This window comes from Bubalus bubalis, chromosome 3 (genome assembly GCF_019923935.1).
Source record: "Bubalus bubalis isolate 160015118507 breed Murrah chromosome 3, NDDB_SH_1, whole genome shotgun sequence".
Classification (NCBI taxonomy): Eukaryota; Metazoa; Chordata; class Mammalia; order Artiodactyla; family Bovidae; genus Bubalus; species Bubalus bubalis.
In genome coordinates this window covers 167,604,390-167,620,638 of record NC_059159.1, presented here as the reverse complement: position 1 = coordinate 167,620,638, position 16,249 = coordinate 167,604,390, and the positions used below count along the sequence as shown (strand labels likewise).

General features: G+C 43.7%; 1 protein-coding gene across 14 annotated transcripts in view; it reads left to right on the top strand.

The window, feature by feature from the left end:
* Nucleotides 1-16,249, top strand: part of ASTN2 (astrotactin 2) — a 1,030,196-nt gene that overhangs the window by 829,365 nt on the left and 184,582 nt on the right. For all 14 annotated transcript variants that reach the window (XM_045165169.1, XM_045165168.1, XM_045165167.1 and 11 more), the window contains one exon: nt 1,149-1,414. In XM_045165169.1, coding sequence (XP_045021104.1) covers nt 1,149-1,414 — 266 coding nt within the window. The remainder of the gene's footprint in view (nt 1-1,148; nt 1,415-16,249) is intronic.

Here is a 16,249-nt window from a genome sequence, read left to right as displayed (position 1 = left end):
TAACAAGGTAAGGTCTTGCAAACAGGAATACCTATCAGAGAAGCAGGGTTGGGGCGAGGAAGAAAGACTTCCTGAAGACGGTCACATTACATCGGAGCACCATTTGAGAGGCAGAGGGAACAGTAGGTCAGGGCGAGCAAAGGCACGGAGGTGTGAAATGCCAGTTGTGGGGATAAAGAAGGACAGTGCACAATGGGGCACGCATCACTCATGCCCACGACAGTATGCTGAGGACCAGACATTTGAATAAGGGAACAGATGAGCATGAAAAGAAAGGGGAAATAATGCCTTTCCCAGACAGGCCCACCTCCTCGCTCATCTACCAGTCATAACTGTTTTAGTCATTGTTAACCTCATGTTACAGAATTAATCACTATAGGCTCTTGGATATTCAGAGACTTTCCCAAGGCAGTGGAGCTCCTGTCTAGCAGAACTGAGATTTAAACTGAAGTTGACTCCAAAGCTTCTCTTTCCCCCATTACATGGAACTTCATGGAAAATATAGGACAAATAAGTTTTTAAAACAAAGGTAGAATTTATAAAATTGATAGTAAAGAAAGGAACTTCTTATTGGGAAAAATATACAGGAATATTTATATCTTGCAAGGTCCTTGGAAAAACCCTCTAACCCAACCTACTGCCTGAATTTATTTTTCTTTTTTTTTTTATTTTGTGAATTATGAAAGTACGATAACACATTTACAGGAGACTTGAAAAATACAGAACAAAGTTACATATAATTCTACTGTATATTACAATCATTTTTTCAGTAGGTGCATTAAGATTTTTACTTGGAGTTTCCATATCAAACTCTCAAAAATTAATAGAATAAATATACAGAAAAGTAGAAAGATAGACTAGATCTGAAAAGCACCATGAACCAATTCAACATAATTAAAGTTTATACAATTTGCTGACTTTAAATACAAAGAAGATGAGGCACAAAGAAAGCAAAGGGTTATTTAATATCAATGGTAGAACAAGACATCATTCTGGTCTTGGAGCCCTCGTATCGGTGTTCTTTCTAAAGCATCATGAGTCACATCATCTGTTTTCCCTTTTCGGTGGATAACCGCCTCTTAGCATATCTTGATGGGTTCAAGAGTCTGACCTTTTGACCTTTACTGAACTTATCTCTCTTTCTCCAGAGACCACGGAGCTGGGCAGCAAGAAGGAGCTGAAGTCCATGCCCTTCATCACCTACCTCTCAGGCCTGCTGACGGCTCAGATGCTGTCAGATGACCAGCTCATCTCAGGTGTGGAGATCCGCTGTGAGGAGAAAGGCCGCTGTCCGTCTACCTGTCACCTCTGCCGCCGCCCGGGCAAGGAGCAGCTGAGCCCCACCCCGGTGCTGCTGGAGATCAACCGTGTGGTCCCACTGTACACTCTTATCCAGGACAATGGCACCAAAGAGGTGAGCACCCCAGCATGGCCGCTGAGTTACATCTAGGTACCAGGCCTCCCACCCCCTGCCCTTGCGGGCTCTGTGTCCATCAGGATGGTCATCATCAGCATGGTGAGGGCCAGCATTTATTGATTGCTTACCATGTGGTGAACATGTGTGTAACTTGGTAACACTAGCTGCTGTAACGGACAAATTCTCAAATCCCAATGACTTTGTCTGGTTGAGGTTGTTTCTTGCTTGCGCAGAGTCCTGAATAGTTGATTTTGATTGATGGGTGGCCTTACTCTGAGAGGTGGTTCAGGGTCCCAGCCTGTTCCATCTTGTGCTCCGTTCATCTGGTGCTTTGATGGCTGCTGTGGAAGGAGAAAGAACATGGGAAATTGTACATGAGAACTTTAAATGGGCCACACCTGAAAATGCCACATTATCACTTCAGCTCCTATTCTGCTAGCCAGAATTCAGCCATTGGGCACACCTGTCTGCAGATGAAGACAGGGAAATGTATTCTATCAGTCTGCCTAGGAGAAGCAAATATGAGTTTGGTAAGAACCTAGCAGCCTCTCCCTCAGTACTCTACTTGGGTTATCTCATTTAATTTACCCTCCAGATCTATGCCTTCTTTATAAGTATGGGGCTGATTCATATGGAATTTCTGACATTTGACCATTTATTTATCAAGATGGCAATTCTGTGTGGTTTATCTTTTTCTCCTGCCCACTTTATAAGTGAGGAAACATAAGATGAGTGATTTGCTCCATGTTGGTCTCATCTGGAGCCTGGATACTTAATTGTGAAATTTCATCTCCTCTTGTTCCTCTTTATGTCTCTCTGGCTTTTGATTATGGCATGTCAGGGCTCGATGGGACTGTATGAATGATTTGGTTCACCTTTTTGCAAACTCATATCCATGGAACTTTTTTTTTTTTTCCAAATGCAGTTTTCAACCCCAACCTGGAATAGTATGCCACTGCTTCAGTGAGGAAGGAGGTAGATAAAGCCTCTCTACTTGGTCTCCACTCTTTCCTCTGCAGCAACTTCTGGACAGTCCTGGGCCTCCAGAGAAGACAATCTGGTGGACCAGTGACCAAGTCCCATAGGATGTTATGGATCATGTGCCCCTCCCAAGGCATCCTATTGGGCTAAGTGCCAGTGCTGGAGATGGTCAGGGAGGGCTTCATAGAGAACAAAGAGGAGATGTGAATAAGTGAGGAGAGTATCGGGTGGATAACCTGAGGCAGAAAAGAACATGGTCTGTGCAAAGACCTATAGAAATTCCCCATGACTCAGACCAAGAGATGAAGGGAGGGCGGAGGTGAGGCCAGAGGGATCAGAAAGAACCTGATTATTTAGGGTATTGTAAGCTAGGTCCTGGAGTTTGGACGCTGTCTAGAGGGCAGTGACACGCTGAAGATACATGGCTAGCAGGAGGTTGATAGGATTAGCTTTGTGTAGCAGAAGGAGTCTCCTGGAAACAACATAGACAGCCATCAGTGGGAGAGCAGTTAATTAAGGTGTGGACTATGCATACAAGGGAACACTATACTACAACCAAGATCAAAATGAACTGTAATGATACTTAATAGGAGATGGATGAATATAATGTTAAATGAAGACAGGAAATCCCAAAGATATATTTTGCATAGCATGATACCCTTCCCTCTATTTTTAGTTGAAGCAAGATAAACACACACATCAAATATACTACCTTTTAAGAATAAATATGCATGCAATAGACAGTTTAAAAAAGGAATCAGGGAAATGATGAACATAAGATTAGGATGATGATGATCTTGAATCAGGGAGGCGGGGTGATGGCATGAGGGAACATTAGTTACACGAAAGTAGCCAAGTTTCTAGCTGATGTTTTGGGTGCTGGATTTGTGGGGGTTTATTGAAGTGTTAGGGCTTCCCTGGTGGCTCAGATGGTAAAGAATCTGCCTGCAATGCAGGAGATCTAGGTTCGATCCCTGGGTCAGGAGTATCCCCTGGAGAAGGAAATGGCAACCCACTTCAGTATTCTTGCTTGGAGAATTCCACGGACAGAGGAGCCTGGCAAGCTACCGGCCATGGGGTCGCAAAGAGCCAGACATGACTGAGCGACGTTCACTATTAAAATGTTAAAATTAGCTAAGTAGCTGAGGCTAACCGGATGAATACATAAAGCCTAACCAAGCATGGTACAGCAATGAGCGTGACTCATGAGCCACTCTCCTCGAATCATCTGACTTTGTGCCTCAGAGGTCCCCAAACCAACAACGAAAAAGTCAAAAAAGCCAAGTTACATACACATCTCCATGTCTGTGGTTTCAGGGTGAGAATCAACTGTGGAAGTATAAGAGTGGAGCCAGGGAGACCCCTGAGGAGGCTCTTGAAGCTTTCACGTAACACGAAAGGCCATCTGATGAGCCTTGTGTCAGTGACGACATACACAGAGCAACACGTTGCTAGCTGTGCAGGACTGAGCTCTCCAGGGGTTGGTGAGACAGGCTATAGGGAGGAAAGGGAAAGGACAGATTATGTGCTCAGTTATGTCTAACTCTCTGCTGCCCATGGACTGTAGCCCGCCAGGCTTCTCTGCCCATGGAATTTTCTAGTCTAGAATACTGGAGCAAGTTGCCATTTCCTTCTCCAGGGGATCTTCCCAATCCAGGGATCGAACCGGTGTCTCTTGTGTCTCCTGCACTGGCAGGCGGATTCTTACCACTAGCACCAACTGGGAGAGCCCCTGAGAGAGGCCCTGACTATCCCTATTTGCTCCTCTTTGTGGGCCTCGCTCTCCTCACCTGCGAGGTGCCTCGATGCTAGCTAATCACAGGACTTTGATGATGTGTTCTTGGCACGTATGGCAGCAAGATGAGCACTGGTTCCTTTACTCTTTGCTTAGAAATCAGGCTCCTCTATGTCTGGATGCTGTGCTAGCTTCCCTCAGCATCATCTATATATCCAGTTCTAGAAAACCGGTTTTCCTAAGGCCGATTCACATGCTCTCAGCTACAGAAGTCCAGGAGTGGGAAAGCAGTCGCTAGGTGTCGCTGTTCTCCTTACGGGACACCTGCTGCCTTTGCAGCAGGAGTCATACTTGGGTTACTTTCTATTTCTGAGTGCCTGTTTGCCTTAAAAAGCAGGACAAATGGACACAAGTGGACACAAACAGGCATGGGCTTCCTCTTCATGGAGTTTACAGACTGGGGGAGGAAGATATCACTGAAACACTCACACCAGATAAGTGAGAACAAACTGTGCTGAGTCCCAAGAGAGGGCCAGGCCTGGGGGTTCACGGTGGGTGACCGAGGGCCACGTGGGGTCAGAGAAGGCTTGACTTCCTTAGTGGAGTGATGTTGGGATAATTTCTTGAGGGTCAGGCACATAAAGCGAAAGTGGAGGACTCTTCTTTTGGCAGAGGAAGACCTGAGAGCATTCCAGATTGAAGGTGCAGCTCCTCCAGAGGCCTGAAGAATGTGCAAACGTGGCCCGTCTCCCTGGGGGCCAGATGGGGAGCTCTGTGGGTGCATCCTAGAGTCTTGCAATCCCGGCTTCATGGGACCAGATGGTGATGATTGCACAGTGCCTGGCATGTAGCATGTCATGGGCTTATCTTTTCTATGAAAAAATGCTACTTGCCTAAACTGACCCCGTCCTTTTTCCGTGCTTCCTTGGGTAGTACTCAATCACTTTGCAAGTACCCAGAGTGCTAGGGACATGGCCTTCAGAGCAGGATCCACATTTTGTACAAGAGAGATGGTTGGTTAACCCAAAAGGTCAGAATGCAAACGGAGGGATTTCAAGAGTATTCTCTCACTATAAATATCACTGGAACTCATAGAGAAAGGATACCATGGGTGGAATTATACTTAAGTAAAAGGATTTCCTCCTGTTGACCTTCCAGAACAGAATGGAACCGTCCTGCTGTGTGAGAACAGGTGAGAACTCTCCTTCAGTTATTTGAGGTGCTTAGTCAACTCCTGAGTCCCAGGGCACTGCCAGGAAGTGTCACAGAAGGGGTGTGACTTGCCTGAGGTTTGTGGGGCTGTTCTGGTCTCTGATTCTGGACCAGGGCCAGGGTGTACTCTGCATAATCTTGGGGACCCTTGGACTCTAGCTCCTTTGGTGGTTGGGGTCTCCTTCGGTCCATCTCCAGGAATGTGCTGGAAAGGAGTCCTTCATTACACTTTGTGGTTTTGAACAAGCAAAGCAGGAAAAAAGTCTTAATGATGGAGAGCCTGATTAATAACATTATTCTTCCCCCTCCACCTGTTAAATGACCCTTATACAGCCCAAAGCCACAGAACTTAGCTAAGCACAGCTAATGCTTAAATGTATAAGGCTTTGGGTGACTGCTAACTTAGCCTTTGGGTGAAAAAGAGGAAGAGGCTCCAAGTGTAACATGTCATGGGCTTATGTTTTCTATGATAAAAGTGCTATTTGTCTAAACTGAGCTCTTCCTTTTTCCATGCTTCCTTTGGTACCTCCTCTTGTAGGTAGTACTCAATCACTTTGCAAGTGCCCAGAGTACTAGGGACATGGCCAAATGTGGGAGAAAACTTGTGTCATGGGGAAGAGCCAGATCGAGGTGGATTTGAGTCCCGTCTCTCCCACTGATTATCTGGGTAACCTTCATTTCACTCACTTGTAAAATAGGCATTACATAATCTACCCCTTTCCATTTTGGGATTGGGAGTATCTTTGGAAGCACTAGAGACCTGGAATACCTGTGGTCGCTGCCAGGCTGTCTCCTGGATTGTTACATGTTATTGGGCATGGATGCTTCTGCTGTTTCAGCCTTTGTTTCTTCCCTGGTGACTCAGTCAGTAAAGCGTCTGCCTGCAGTGTGGGAGACCCAGGGTTCCGTCCCTGGGTTGGGAAGATCGCCTGGAGGAGGAAATGGCCACCCACTCCAGTACTCTTGCCTGGAGAAGCCCATGGATGGAGGAGCCTGGTGGGCTACAGTCCATGAGGTCACAGAGATTTGGACAGGACTGAGTGACAGACACTTTCTTCGGGTCTCGGTATCTGTAGGATGAAAAGTATGGGCTAATTTATCCACAGGCCCCTGTGGCAGATCCAGGGTCAGATCTAGATGCTCCCCTGAAAATAAGGGATGTATTTTGAGGTTGGAAGAAGCACTTTGTAACCTGCAACTTATTTTCCACCCAAAGATATTACCACTTGTACTCCTTAAGTTAACATTGGGAGATAATAGTTAAGATAATAGATAAGAGAAAGATTCTTATATCTTGCACTCCATCCCAATGACCCAGCATTTATGAGTAGAGATGGATATTAAAATCATACACTCTTTATTTTACAAATAGTACAACTGAGACCTAGAGACAGGAATGACCTGCTATAGGGCACACAGCCAATTTTGAATTCAAAGTAGTCAGCCATGGCTTCTGACTTCGGAGATGTCTTTTGTTTCATACTCAGAGTCCTCATCTGTGAAATGGGTGGTAACTTTCTCTGCAGAGATCATATAGAAAAATTAAGAGAATGTTTGCTGGTGTTTGGAAGGCTATAAAATACTCTGTATCTCTGGATGATTATTTTTTTTTTTCTAGTGCTTGGGTCCCCTGAATTCCAATAATGTGATTTTTTTTTTCTTTTTCTTTTCCATGCTGCCCTAGGAAGAGCCATGTGTAATTTTGGTCTTGTTGTGGTTTTCTAACCTTCTAACAGATCCTTTCTCTCTGCCAGAAAGACTTGTTTACTCAATTTACACTTCTTGGCTCAAACCGAGAAGAAAAATTCCAAATGACCGCTCTTTGAAAAGAAATTAACAGCCAAGATCCGCCCGCCCCCCACGCCCCCGCCACCAATATTACCACAACCATACCCGCTGCTGGGACCACTACCATTAACAAGGCCAGCATCGTCACCGCTGCCAGCACCTCACACTGGGCGTCTGTAGATACTGTGCTAGGAGAGCTAATGCAGGGGGAAATAAGACCCAGACTGCGCCTTCAAGGAGCTCACAGTCTAGGGGATGACGCACAAGAGCCACGTCACATAAGTGACTGTAATTGCTTGCATATGCTACATTAATGCATGATTTACTTTCAAACAACACAACAGACATTCCAACAGCGTTAGGAAAGAGGGAGGAAGAATCTCTGGAGCGGGTAAATCTGGAAGCAGTTCTTGCTGCAGGGAAGGTGGATGTGGGCGGTCGGTGGATGTAGTTTGAGACTAGTCTGTTGATGATGGAGATAGTCCTATGTACCCGATGTATTTAGATTACACGCCAAAAACTCTGCCAAGGGCTTTATGTGTTTTATCTCATTCAGTCATCCAAGAACTTCAGAGGGAAATATTCTCATCATCCCAGTTTAATAGATGAGGAGACTGCGGCTCAGAGAAACTTGAAACTGAGTCTCTGAGATGCTGAAGCTCATCTGGGCCAGTTTGTGATCCATGGGTAAAATGCCAGAGGCCATGTGCTTTTATAAAGACAGTTTGTGAAACATAGCCACGCTCATCCCTCTACATATCATCTATGTCTGCTTCCCAGCCACAACGGCTCTGTTGAGCAGTCACCCCAGGAGGCGGTAGGACACACCAAGCCCAAAATATTCACTCTAGTCCTTTGCAAACACTTTGACAAACCTTAGTCTAGACTAAGGTATGTTGGAAAAGAAGAGGAAAGAAAGTTATGTCCGATACTATGTGCCAAACGCATAGAAGAGTAAAACCCAGCAAGTATTGAGTGCCAACTATATGCCTGGCATTTTAGAAGTGCTCCGTGTGTATTCACATGTGTTCGTTCTTTCCTTTGGCACGTTTGAAGTGTGCACTAGTATGCCCGTTGCACAAATTTAAAAATATCTGAGGACTTAGGTAAATAATTTATCCAACATAACATAGCTAGTGACTCTGACTCAGGAAGTCTGCGTCCAAACTGTGTCTGTTTAGTCAATCATCCGTACAATTGGGGAGCCATAAAACTGGAGAAGTGATGTGCAGAAGACCGGCCTGTGGAAACTTTGAATTCTGGGCTGAGGGGTTTGGGTACCACATGAACTATAGGGAAATCTTCAAGATTTGGGGTCGAGGGAAAGACATAACTGGATGTGAAATTTAGGATAATAACTACATCAATAACAGTTAAAGGTTGAATTGCAGGGACCAGGGCTGGTTTTGTGTTCAGGTTTATTAATGTGGGATCTGCAGATCACTGATCTTAAATGGTTATTGGATCTCCATCCTCAGAAAATTTGTGCAGAATTATACATTACTGTATTTTTTTCCCCCTGAGGAAAGGGTATATGGCATCAGCAAAGTTCCTAAATATTTTTGACTCAAATGTTACAGGACACCATGATAAGAGGACCAGTTAGTTGGGGTGTCCACAGTGGAAGTCTGCATATGGGATGTCTGGAAGGATGGTGACTCAGTTCAAATGATTTTAACAAATATTTATTAAGGGTCTCTTATGGGCCAGGCACTGTTCTGGGCTTTTGGGATACATTAAGGAGCAAAACAGGCATATATGACAGCCATTTGGAGACTTAAATTTCTCCTGGAGTGTATGTGGAAGACATAAGCAATCAGAATAGTAAATAATCTAGTATATTAAAAGGCAAAGAGAAGGGAAAATAAAGCAGAATAAGAGGTCAGGAGTGCCTAGTGGAGTGTGGAGACTTGGCTCTCAGAATATCACAAAGTCAATCAGGGTCACTTAGATTGAAAATGGGGGAAGCATTTTTTTTGTTTTGTTTTTCATGCAGGTTCCTGGCTTCCTCTTCCTGATTCTGTTTCTCTAAAGGAGTGAGGCTGGAGAATTTTCATTTTTACAAGCTTCCCAGGTGATTCTGCTGCATGCCGAACTTGAGAACCACTATTCCAAAACATGGTTCCTACGGCGTTCTCATTCTGAAATTCTTCAGGGAATTCCTTGCTTAGGGATTAAGAAAGTCAAGTACTTCTAATCTGGAGTAAATCTCCTCTGCTATTGTGGGCCACTTCCTCTCCATCGGTGCATTATAAGGAGGTGAACTGGCCAGGAACCAGGCTGTCAGGCAGTTCTTGGCAAGAAGGAAGATCAAAGAGAAGAGGGGGATATAATCCACATATTACTCAACACGCTCATGGTCAATTACAAAAGAGGAACTTAATGCTTGGCTTGCCTCCTTGCAAAACTGGAAAACATAGCTGTTTCATGAGACCAGAAAACTACAAGATTCTGTAAATATGCATGACATACAGACTTAGCAAATGCAAGCATTTTTGCGTGTCAGAGTGTATAGAGCTGTTTTTGTTGTATTTTTTTTTTTTCCTCCATGGGACATTGAATTCAGTTAGCAAATGTAGGGAAAAAGGAGAACTGAAGAATGCCTTTTCCTGGTATGTTTAAGTACAACCATTTACTGAGCACTTAACTGTGCAAGGAGGTCTGCTCAAACACTTTATGTACTCCCTTCACTGAACCCTCTCATCAACCCCACATGTTGAGTAAAGTTATTATCTTTCTTTCCCCCTTGGGAAAACTGAGGCATAGAAGTTACATCACTTGTCCCACAATACTATAAATAAGAACTGGTACAGTCAAGGTTTGATCTGAGCACTTCTGCTTTTTCTCATTTTGCTATACTCTCTTAGCTACTTCCCTTGTACATTTTAATGAAGTGTAAAATACGAAGTCTAATGTCTACTAAGGACACTGTCGTTGCCTAACATTGCCTCCTCCTGCTACTGTGTCTTCGTTTCTTTTACTCAATGGCCAAGATATTTGAAAGAACAGATTACCTCTGCTGTCAACACCGATTCAGCCCCGTTCACTCCAGGACCGACTCCCCCCCATCCAATGGAAATACAGTGGCTTCTCCTCACTGGTAACTATTGCAGATAGCGTTTTTGCCATAAATGATGCTGCCTTTCTTTTGGTAGACATCTATTGATTTCTATTCGGCTCTTGCAGTCTGGAAAGCAGTGAGACATCCTTGATGATTCTCTGTCCTTCATCTGTACTCATCCCCCTCAAACTACAGCTCGTTAACAAATCCTGTAGATTTTTCATCTTAGGAATTTCTCAAATATGACCACTCTTACCCACGTTGGTCCAAGTCTTGGCTGGATGGTTGTAATAGTTGACTAACAGTGACCCTTGGCTCCTCTAATTTATTTTCTTCCTGCTAGCCTGACTGATCGTTTCCAAGTTAAGACTTGCTTCCATCACTTTTCCAATGAAAACCCTTAACTGGCTTCCGGGTGCTCTCAGGATCCAGACCAGGGTGCTTACTGTGGCCTCCAAGGGGCTGCTCGGACTGGCCCCTCCAACTTCTTACACCTCCTTTTTTCCTGTACCTCTCTTCCTTCTGTGCTCAAGTCAGTGGTCCTCCACTTTCTGTGGCCTCCACAGATGCTCTTCTCTCTACTTGGAGTTTGTTTTACCCTCTGCTCCTTTTTTCTTTCCACTGAGTTAATTGTTTCACCCACCATATTGCCGAGGCTTCTAGATGTGATAAGATCCCCTGTGTGTTTCTTTGTTTACTTGCTTTCTTGAATCTTTTTTATCTTTCATAACAGTTATCACAGTTTCTCACTGTGCTCTTCCGCATGTTGTCTAGTTATCTGACTAATGTCCCCGCCCCCCCCGCCTTTCATTATTCTAAGATGGCAGCAGCACCACTGCGAGGGAAGAGCAGGTAAAGCGCGTCTCACACACGCCACAGCGCCTGCGCCGGAGCACTCCCGGCAACGGCTTGCTCAGGGACTCCTGAGCGTTCTGTTTCCCTGATTTCTGTAATAGCCATTCTGATATTGAGTCAAAATATTTTCCTATACAGTAGGAGATAAACTCCACAAGACCAGGGTCTAGACAAACGTTTGCTCAGCATTGCACCAATAGCTTCTGCCTCATAGTAGAGTTCAATAAATATATATTTAATGAGAATAAATCAGTGTAAAAAATGAATGACCAACTTGCATCGACATGCTTCAGTGGTGCTTTCACATGTGCTAACTCCCTTAATAATTGCAATAGTCCTATAAAGGTAGCAGTGTGTATCTTCAGTTTACAGGTAAGAAAACTGAGGCTCACAGAGAGGGGGTACCACCCTCTGAAGCCCCCAGGACTGACAGAGGTCAAAGCTGGGGCTGGAATCCCTTTTCCAGCTGTCCCACCACCACTCATCCATCACACAGTCCTCATTTATCTGAGGGTGTCAGTCACAGCAGCCAGGAACGTGCTGGGCTTCCAGAAATGGAGCAAGCGGAGGCCCCATCCCTGCTGGAGCTTATCCCTGTTCACAGGGGTTTCTTCTTGGGTCATTAGGCAACTTCCATCATGAGGGCACAGAGAGAATTCACCAGCAATTCAACTCTCTCTGTCCATTTCTCTCTAATCTTAGAAGAAGAAAAAAAAAAAATCGTTCCAAATGTGCCTCCCCATTCATCAGGCAGGTGCAGTTGGAAGCAGCATTAATTTGTGACATTACACAGGCGGGTGATCTGGTCAACAGAGTCCCATCATTCCTTGTGTTTCTGAGCAGAAGGGTCCCAGCCATAACGTTAAGTCCTAGGAAGAGGGGAAACCTTCAAGGAATTAGTGTCTTCTTGGACTACGTGTTTCCTTTCCATTTCAGATTCATCTCCGCATTTTCCAATGTAGGGGAAAGGCATTGCCAAATTCCTGGATTTTCTGCTACCAAACTCCAAACTATTTTAGAGAATTATAACATGCACGAAGGTAAAGTGACTAGTATCGTGAATCTCTGTGTATCGGTCATCTTTAAGGTTCAGTAATAATCGGCTTATTCCAACCCTGCATCACCAGCTCTCTCACCTCAAACACAATATAATTTGATATATAAATGACAAAGTTCATACAAGGACTCAAAAAATATCAGTATTGTCGCCTTGCTTTCCAAGCTAACAATTCTTCTACACCATCAAATATATAGTCATTTTCATTTTTACCAGATTTTCTTATATTTTCAGTATCAGTTCATTCAAATTGAGATCCAAGTAAGATCCAAACATTACGTTTGGCTGATAATTAAATCTCTTTTAGTCTATCGGCTTCTTCCTACAAATCTTTTTATTCCTTGTGATATTTTATTGAGGAAAATGGGGATTTTGCTCCTTGCAGCTTCATGGTATTATTTAGCATGTTCCTCTACCCACTCCAGTATTCTGGCCTGGAGAATTCCATGGACTGTATAGTCCATGGAGTTGCAAAGAGTAGGACATGACTGAGTGACTTTCACTTTCACTTTCTGTCCCTCCATTTCTTGTAACTTGGTAGTTAGGTGTAGAGGCTCAACCAGGCTCAATTTTTTTTTTTTTTTTTTTTTTTTTTTTTGCAATCCACCACAACCAGTATTGGTAGAATTGTAGACCACAGTGATGTAATAAAATAACTTGATATTTGTCTTTGATGCTGGTCATTTCTGGCACCAAGTCCTGACTCTTCCCTTTCTTTGCGTGACTTTTGGCAAGGGATTCTGAGCCTTAATTACCTCAGCTGTGATGTCAGGTTAATACTAATGATGAATAATTTCTGAGGTTATTGTACGCAATGAGATGGGCATCTAACATGCTTAGCCTTGTGCCCGGTGCATAGTAAGTGCTGAGTATAGGCAAGCTCTGACTTGTCTTACTTCCCCTACCTTCCTGTTCTTCCCCTGTTTGTCCCCCTCCATGTTTTATCATTATATTACAGTGCCCATGATGATGAAAGAGCAGACACACTCAGAAGTGGAAGAGATTCTGCAGGCATCTAGCCCAGCCCCAGTCTGTGGCTTGATTCTTTTCTCCCATCTCCTGTTGGATACTCCCAGGAAGAACTTGCTCAGGGAGCCCTAAGCAGCCTGATCTCTCACTACTGGGGCATCCTTCTTTATATCCAGTCAAAATATTTCCTTGTGCATGCCTTGTCTGTGTTGTTTCCAGTCCCATCTATCAGCACTATACCAAGATAGACTTATCTCTTGACTTACCAGACAGAACATATGGAATCAGAGAGATGAAGATTCAAATACCAGCTTTGCTACAAAATTTCTCTATGCCTTTGAACACATTACTTAAGTTTTCAAGCTTCTTTTTTTTTCTCATGAGGAAAATGGGATTAATGATGTCTACCATATAGAGTTGTTTCACAGATTAACTGAAATGATCCATGTAAGATGCTTAGCAGCAATGTTTGGCTCACAGAAAGCAGCTCAGTAAAAGTCTGTCCTCTCTCCTGGCTCTAAGCGACCGTGTCTCAGGTGTCTGGTGATATCTTTGGACTCTGTTGGGCTCTTCTGGTAGTCACCCTCAGTTCCTTCGATTGCTTTTCATCACATGAGTCTGCTTCTCATCTCAGGCTCAGCCTTAGCCATTCTGAGTGTTTGCCTCTGAAAGAACTCCAGTATGCCTATATCCTTCTTGAAATGTGTGTGATGAAGAAAGAAGTTAGAACACACACAGACTGCTTTGCTTGCCTGCAGAATTAAGGGTAGCATCCAAGTTTCTTGCTTCCAGACTTTTGGCTCTGTCCTGAGTCACAATAGCTTCTATCTTTACTGTCATGCTCATAGTATTCAAAACATAATTTTTGGCTCATTAAAGGAAACAGGGGCTCAGAGGGAAAATCTCTTATCAGTGTCACACAGCCAGTAGTTACGGAACCAGAATTTTAAAGTTGTGTCTGTGTGGTCCCATAGCCTGTTGTTTCAATAAGTAGGCTATAGAGACGGCTGCATCTTCGGCTCCTTTCTCTGTTCTTGGACATGGGCAAGCCTGTTCTGTCATCAGTGGCCTTTCTTGGGATCTCGAGTCACCTCCTGTCACTATCTTTATCCTCACCTTTCCTTAATGGTAAAACAAGCTGTTATGTTTTTACCTTTCAGTCACTTCTCAGCCCTTTGGAAATTGACTGGTTACACCATCTACTTGAAGTCGGTGTCTTCACTCCAACACCTTCATCTCAACATTGTTTTAGAAACATTGATTCATTCTTAAAAGAGCTTGGGCTTGGCTCCTTTAAGTTGAGATTGCCCAACCTGAATCCTTTCCAGAAATTATGGCTTCCCTTCAGAAACTCAGAGGGAATGCCAGTAAGTGGAAGCACGGTGGCTGCCTGAGGGCGGGCCTCCCACATTGGTGAGGCTGTCTGTCCGTCCGTCTGTCCCTGGTGCCTCACAGTTACTGTTTCTCAAGCTTGCGGGTCCCATTTTGAGTGGGACTGGAGGACATAGGGATGAAGGGTATGTCCAAGGTAGTTATAAGGTATTTATATTGTATAGGTATAAATCTACACTTATATTTATCTATATAGCTATATTATTTTTTTTTATTTTCAGGAAGGCATTAATGTAACATTCGGAGTAAAGACTTATTAGTGAGATTTTGAAATGTTAGGTGTTTGAGGGAGTTGTTTTCCCACGGTTTGGAGTCCATCAGATCTAGATTTGAATTCCATATTTTATGCTTACCTGTCGGATGTTGCCAATTCTATGGACACTTGTAAAGGGCTTCCCTGGTAGCTCAAACCATAAAGAATCCACCTGCAGTGGAGGAGACCTGGGTTCGACCCCTGAGTTGAGAAGATCTTCTGGAGAAGGAAATGGTTACCCACTCCAATATTCTTGCCTGGAGAATCCCATGAACAGAGGAGCCAGGTGGGCTACAGTCCATGGGTCACAAAGAGTCGGACGCAACTGAGCAACTGACACATGTGCATGTTGGATGTTAGTGAACAGGTGACTTAGCCTACCTGAACTTCCTTTTCTCTTCAGTCAGATGGGAATGATAAGACTTGCTGCCTAGGCTGGTTCTGGATATTATATTGGGTGACATATGTGAATATGGGCAGTATAAGAATCAGATGACCTAGGCTTACATTCTTCTTTTCCTGCATACTGGAACTTAATAATTGCTGAGAATCTCAGTGAGGAGGGTAATAGTATGTAACTCACAGAATTGTTGTTAGGTTGAATATGATTATATATGCAGAGCACTTAGTGATGCCTAGGGTGAGTAGAAACTTGATTCGTGTTAATTGCATCTTCTCCCCCTTCCTTTGTCTTCTTCCTCTTTATCCCCTTTCTCATTGTTTTTTCCTTCTCCTCTCTCCTTCTTTAACTCTTGCTTCTGATAGAGTATCTAGCACAGAGTAGGTGCATGATAACTGTAATCATCTTACCATCCAAGCTTCTGCTGATTGAAAAACCAAAAGGGTAGTCAGTTCACAGAGACTAGGGCAGGCCTGCTTTCCCAAAGACAGAGGTCATCTTACTGTCTCTGATAGTTGGTTCTAATAACATGTTTTTTTTCTCCATTGGAAAAAATACTAAAAAGAATAAAAATAATTCTGAGCGTAGATGTGCCTAGAATCACTGTTGCCTGTAAATAATTATGAATAGCAATGGTACTACATTCATAATAAGCAATAATAATTCATCATAATTATCTTCCACTTGGAGAATATCCAGGTTTAGAGCTTTGTCAGTACTCTATAATTATCAAATATATGTGTATGTGTGGACATATGGGTGGTTCTGGCATTATCTTAGGGACTTTATAAAGGATTTTTATGCCACTCTTTACTGAGGTGTAGGTATCAATATAGCCCATTTTACACATGTGGGAATGAAGCGCAAGGAAGTGAAGTCACGTCTATTGAGTTTGCTCAGTGATGACACTGAGACTTGAATCCAGGGATCTGGTTCCAAAGATCGTACGCTTATCCTCCATGCTCTGCTGTTTCTCCAGCATATGTAATGTCCTTTGCTGGACTAAGGGATCAAGGCTTCTCAGAGTCCAACTGATCAGGGTGGAAATATGGCTCCAGTGAACCGGGTAGAAATCTCCCTTTTCATGATTTCCTTAGCCAGATTTCCAAGGCGCCCTCTCCAAGGCAAA